The sequence below is a fragment of the Stylophora pistillata genome, chromosome 10 (assembly GCF_964205215.1).
Source record: "Stylophora pistillata chromosome 10, jaStyPist1.2, whole genome shotgun sequence".
NCBI lineage: Eukaryota > Metazoa > Cnidaria > Anthozoa > Scleractinia > Pocilloporidae > Stylophora > Stylophora pistillata.
The window spans coordinates 23,867,534-23,874,000 of record NC_142528.1 but is presented as its reverse complement, the minus strand read 5'-3'; the positions used below and the strand labels follow the sequence as shown (position 1 = coordinate 23,874,000).

Below are 6,467 nucleotides of genomic sequence, written 5' to 3'. Positions count from 1 at the left end.
GATTGATCGTGGTGTTGAGAGCCACTGACCATCGAGGACCGCCGACAGTTACCAAGTTTCGTGATCCATATTATATTTTCTAAAGGACGCTTTTGAAAAACCTCTTTCTAAAAGAATATCAAAATTTTCTATCGCGCTTTACTTTCTTCGAAAAATCGAAAAGTTCAGAATACGTCTAGATGGCCGTTGTCCCTCCATACCAGTAAAACAAAAAAGAAGCAACTTCGGCAACTTCGTTCGCTACAACGCGATGCAATCCCGCTTGTAAAGTTTGTGTGTTGGCAGATGATCCTTTTATCTTTCTGAAAATATAAATTTCTTGTTGTGTTGTTATGTTAAAGTATAGTGGCATAAAGGCTGATAGTTTCTAAAGAAACTGTTTGGGGCTGCGTCGGTGGGGGTAACGAAATAATTAGGATATATCAACAAAGTTGAAATGGTAAATTGGCCACCTTACCGATTGTAAAAGTTGACGTTTCGAGCGTTAGCCCTTCGTCGGAGCGAATAGAGGAATTGTGGGTTGTGTGTGCTTTTAAAGGCAGAAAATGGAGCTACGTTATTGGTGGGAACATGGCAACGAGAAAAACACGAATAAATTAGTGGAATGAAAAGCGTTCGTTGATCCCTGTGGGATTTAGACTGCCGGTTTGAAAGATGAGCTTTTGCTCAAGAAAGTAGTGGCATAGTTGTGAAGTACGAAGTTTCCAAAGTTGCATTATTTTTTGTACTTTACCTTTTCCATTACTCGTGGATACTCTTTGTTTGAGATATTTTGGTTTCTTGAGTTTAAAGAAATATCTAAAGTTTGGTTTTGTTCGTGACTTGAAGATTCGATTGATAAGGGTTGAATGAGGTAATAAGTTAACCCTAAACATTTCAGCAATGATGTGAATGACCGCGATTGACTTTTCGACATCGAAGAATCATCAGAAAATTTTCCATAATCCTAGCTCAGCTAACTTAGGTTGGACCACAGGTAGCCTAAGCTCGCAAAATGAACCCTCGTAAATATGCAAATATGTTTACGTTGCGCAATAAGCGAAATACAAGTATTTGAATGGGGATAAGCAGTTGCACTCAAAGCAATCAAAGCAAAGCAGATAAACTTAAAACCGAGCCAAACGACCCTAAAATAGCCCAGAAAACTTGTACGAAACAAACTAATCACTCAAGCAAGTACGCTTGTTATTGTTGTTTTTGATGTTGTTTTTTTTTTTAAAAAAAAACCAGTTCAGATTAGGTTGAGAGTGCGATCATGTATTCCCATACAAATCCCCATATTTTTTCTATTGAATAACGTAAGAATATTTACGATAGTAACATATTTACAAGGGTAACATATTTACGAGGGTTCATTATGCGAGCTTAGACACCTCTGCTGTGATACTATAAGCTACGAGACCCCCAAAAAACAGTCAGCAACGGTAAGAGTCTTTTTCATGCCTTCTCATCTCATCTCCTCTCCTTTTTCTTCTCCATACCTTATTAGCTTATTCCTGCTAATAAAGCCACCACCACCACAGGACACATTTTCAACCCGCCCATTATCGCACGCTACATACGACTCCATCCTAAACAGTACGTCGGCTACAAGGCTTTACGATTCGAACTCTACGGTTGCACAGAAGGTACGTTTACGTGCTATACTTAACATGATAAAAGCACCAACATTTACAAGGGCTTCAACTTTCACATATCGATTAAATATATTTTGGTTTCTTGTCAATGGCTCCAAAGAGTGCTAAATGTGTAAATTTACCCTTCCTCTAAAGGGTTTAAAATCCCAGAAACGCCCGCCTGTGAGCTGCAACTTGGTATGCAAAATGGTAGGTTGCCAGATTCCGTATTGACAGCTTCATCGAGTCTGAGTGCCACTTATGCGCCTGGAATGGCCAGACTTCATCAAACTGCTGCCAGCGGTCGCGGTGGATCCTGGATAGCAAAAACGCAAGACCTCAACCAGTGGTTTCAGGTTGACTTTGGTGTTGAGACAACAATTACACGGATCGACACCCAAGGTCGACAAGATGGCTCTCAGTGGGTAAAAGAATATACTCTTCGATACAGCGATGATGGCTCTTACTTTAAGCAGTACCAACCCGAAGGATACACGAAGGTTTGCTGTTCTGATACAAATGACGATAATGGTATTGGTAAAAGTGGTGGATCTAGGGTAGGGGCATGAGAGGCACGCCCCCCCCCCCCTTATTTTGGGTAAAAAAAAAAATATAGGCAGAGGGAAGAAAAGCCGGCAGGGTGAACAGACGATAAAAAACGGGCCCGCTCCTCACACTAACTCGAGGTCTGGATTAGTCACTGATAGTGTTGTCTTCCTACATATAGATGCAGTAATGACTATAATGATTTTGCTGTAAAATCAATAGTTTTGACAGAACAATTGGCGCCTGATAAATTAGACCCCTGGAAACTCGAATCGCATTTCGTGCCATCTCAAACCAGTATTGAGATGAGGAGTTCTTCCATTTTTTTTTTACTTAATTGGAGATTGCTCACTTTGATTTAGTAAAATCGATTCACTTTTTCCTTTGTTTACTTCACTCATTTAGTAGTTTAACCGTGTTTTTATGGGGCACACATTGAGCTGTCTGTGGTTCAGCGGTAAAGCATCAGAATGCGAAAATTTGAACGCTTTGGTAGTAGATAAGTTGACTCTCTCTCTCATTCGTTTTTCCTTTTCTATTTTTCTTTCTTTTTTTTATTTTTTATTTTTTTGATGGGATAAGACATTTGTGGGAAATAGCGATCGTTATACTGTCATTGGCCACGAATTGGACCCACCAATCAGAGCGCGATATCTAAGGATCATCCCAGAGGAATGGCAAACCTACATAGCAATGAGGCTTGAGTTTTACGGCTGCAAGTCAAGTACGGCCCGTTTATCTTGATAATATGGTTTTAATCTGACTTATAGATTGAGTATAAAGCCTGTTTAGAGTAATTATGTTACTGACTCTTATTGCGTATCACGTTGGATGTTTTTCACGCCAACTATTTTTTTAAATCATCGTATCGTACACATTTCCTGAGATGGATGCTTTATCCGCAATAGTAGTAGCAGTAGCAGTAGCCATAGCACCAGTAGTAATGTTGTTAGGGCAGCAAGCAATAGCACTGATGCCGGTGGTGCTAATATCATTAGCTGAAGCCAGAGCACTCTAGCACTACAGCAAAGAAGGACCGTTTCTCTTGCGAGAAATTTGATTACTTGAGAAAAAGAGAGGCAAAATTTTGGTTTGCTCTGTAGATGACGGTGGATATTCAAATTGGGGAGCTTGGTCCCAGTGTTCCAAAACCTGTGGAAAGGGTAGTTACACCCGCACTCGTACTTGCACCAGTCCTCCTCCGAGCGCGGGTGGAAAGGACTGCTCAGACTTGGGACCCGCGAAAGAGATTGCAGAATGCGATGCTGGAGGGTGCCCAGGTATGATCATTAAAAATTTCCTTTTTGGCCTCTATGCCTCTATGTCCTCTCTCACCTTTTCGATCGTTTAGTCATCATCTGCCTCCTGACACTTTTTTCCTCCTGTCTTTCCCTCCTCTTTCTCCCTCGTTCTTCTTGCCTTCCTGCATTTCGACTTCCACTAGCCCTTCGTTCAGCGAATCTGTTCAGGCGTCACTCCATTCTAAAACGTTTTCCTTTCCTATTATCCATTTCTTTCCCCCAGACCATCCTCTTCGAAAACACTCAGCTTTGTAAGCTTTGTGGAAACTTTCTCTAGCTGTAATTTTGAGAACTGAGATGGTGAAAATTTCACACCTTTGACAGAACAAAAGTTTCATACTTTGACTCTAAGAGTAAAGTACTTTTTACCCTAGAGGTACATTTACCTTTTCTACGCCACGTTAAGGCAGCTTTTAAACCAACTCACCCACAGAGTCGATGTGAGGAAAAAATGCGTCTTTGCATATGGTAAACATTTTTATTCTGCTAGTCTCAGGTGAGTCTTAATGAGACTGAAACGCTATGCTGAGGTTTCCATGAAATATTTGCAGTCAATGGCGGCTACTCTGCTTGGGGAGCATATGGAGACTGTTCAAAGACTTGTGGAGGCGGGGAACAGACACGTGAGCGAACATGCACCAATCCCCCACCACAACACGGTGGAAAGGAGTGCAGTGAACTGGGTCCAAGTTCTTCTACAAGAAGTTGTAATGAGAAGCCATGCCCTGGTAAACCAGGTAGGATTTATGGTCATCGTTATTTACAATGCAAATGAAGTGTCTGTCACTTTGGGCTTATGCTTTTATTGACGCACGGGAGAAGTAGAGCTGTTTTTTGTGTTTGATTATTTGTTTGTTTTTTCGCTGGCAACTGTCACCCATTACTGACACAACAAATTTATTGACGAGATTTAAGGTTAAAGTGGTGAATAGTTTTTATCATTAAATTTCCTCGAGGGAGAAAAAAACCGCATCTGGCCAAGGATTCTCCAAGCTGTAAAAACAGGATGTGCAAAAAAGGATAACTTTTAAAAGCACGCTCTCCTTTGTTATCTTATTAACAATTATTCCACGAGCGCGCGTTGGATATGAGATGATAGATAGCCAACGAGGCGCGTAGTGCCGAGTTGGCTATAATCATCACATATCCAATAAGCGCGAGTGGAATAATTGTTTTATTAAAAAAAGTTAAATTAAATTATTAAATTTTATTAAATTTTACTAAAATTTTAGCTCCCTTCTAATTTTAAGCTGACGCGTACGCTTACCATATTTGTAGATTATGGTATATTGGCTGATATACCATAATGGCTAAGCCAATAAAAAGTCTTGAATTGCATTATCCAATGATCTAGTTTTTAATAATTATTGTTATTCTACAGTTGACGGAGGTTACACGGATTGGGAGCGGTGGTCAGATTGCTCCTTGACATGCGGTGGAGGAAGGCGCAACCGCCACCGACAATGCACCAACCCTGTGCCACAGAATGGGGGAAGAGACTGTTCAGGTCTTGGACCGTCGAGCGAGACTGAGGAATGTGGTACTGCCCCATGCTCTCGTACGTATTCTCCTTTCCTCTCGTTGCTATCACTATCTTTATCATTATCGTTTTCTTTGTCTTTTACTGTGGAGAAGATGGCGACTTGGAATGAAACGCATTGGATCAAAATGGTGCCCTTAACCCTTGAATAGGATCAGGTTTCTCAGATAGATATGTTATAAACCGTAGCTAGTCTCTCTTCATGCCTTGTATATTACAGCAAATGCGATTAATATGTTGATTTATTATATGGCTGTGTCTCACAAGGACTGGGAACTACCGAATTCACGAATTTGATTGGCTGAAATCAACACTGTAAGTGGTCTCGATTTTCCCATCTTGACCGGCATCTAGACCGGTCTAGAAGAAAAAGGTACAAAGAATAAAAAAATTGTCATATAAGACAGTCATATAATAAACATCTTATTAACCGAGCTAGGTCGGTCTGTATGGGAGAATCTTGACTTCGGTCGCTGGCACAGACCTCACTGCGTTCGGTCTGTACTGGCGACCTCGGTCAAGAGTCTCCCATACAGACCTCCCGCTCGATTACTAAGAACTAAATATAAATTTCTTTGGTCTAACATGGTTATATCGTGGAAAAGAGCAACTCAGTGAAATTGAGTGTCGAAACTAATTCGGGATTGCTTTGATTTTGCTTACTTCGTTATCTGATTAGTTCAGAAAACGCGCGCCACTTTCTCAACCAATCAGATTAAAAAACTAAATCTAATCGTGATTGGTCGCACGCGTTTTCCCGCGCTTTAGACAGTTTGCATATTTTACTTCGATTTCTCATTGGCTCCTGGTGACATTTCCCTTCTTATAATTGATTGTTGTGATTGCCTTGGTTTTTTTTTAATAAAACTCAATGAAAAGCGCTCTATTAAGCATGATTAAACAAATCACCGCATCTGTTTTGCAGTTGATGGTGGATACGGCCAGTGGGGAAAATGGAGCGAGTGTTCAGTTACTTGCGGAAGCAAAAAGGGCACAAGAAGACGTGACAGGCTATGCGACAGTCCAAAGCCTGCGCATGGCGGTAAAGACTGCTCTAGACTTGGAAAGGACACAGAGACGGAGGAATGCAAACCGAAAGCCTCCAAATGTCCTGGTAAGTGTAATCAACGATTAGGGAGATGAAAGCGTCAAGCTACTGGGTTGGATAGGTCCAAACCAAATGCGTCCAAACGCATCCAAACCAGTCCCTGATCATTCTACGCAGCACATGGTAGTCTTCGATCAGCCTTTCCCTACATCTGGGAAGTTTGCAAAGTGCAAAACTCTTTCCTAGAATTTTATTTTTCAAACCAGCACTCCTAATCCCCACGGTATTAACGAACGCTTTTCATTCAACTACTTTGTTCTTCTTTTTGTCGTTACCATTTTTTACATGTTCCAACCCATAGTGTAACTCCATTTTCTGTATAAAAACACACACCTATATTTTCTCCGATGAAGGGC

At 41.0% G+C, this 6,467-nt stretch overlaps 1 protein-coding gene across 1 annotated transcript in view; it reads left to right on the top strand.

The window, feature by feature from the left end:
* LOC111321407 (uncharacterized) overlaps window positions 1-6,467 on the top strand; it is a 38,633-nt gene that overhangs the window by 29,696 nt on the left and 2,470 nt on the right. Inside the window, exons 24-30 of the mRNA XM_088734589.1 lie at window positions 1,490-1,628; window positions 1,773-2,116; window positions 2,745-2,886; window positions 3,266-3,442; window positions 4,015-4,200; window positions 4,845-5,021; window positions 5,929-6,117. Coding sequence (XP_088590715.1) covers window positions 1,490-1,628; window positions 1,773-2,116; window positions 2,745-2,886; window positions 3,266-3,442; window positions 4,015-4,200; window positions 4,845-5,021; window positions 5,929-6,117 — 1,354 coding nt within the window. The remainder of the gene's footprint in view (window positions 1-1,489; window positions 1,629-1,772; window positions 2,117-2,744; window positions 2,887-3,265; window positions 3,443-4,014; window positions 4,201-4,844; window positions 5,022-5,928; window positions 6,118-6,467) is intronic.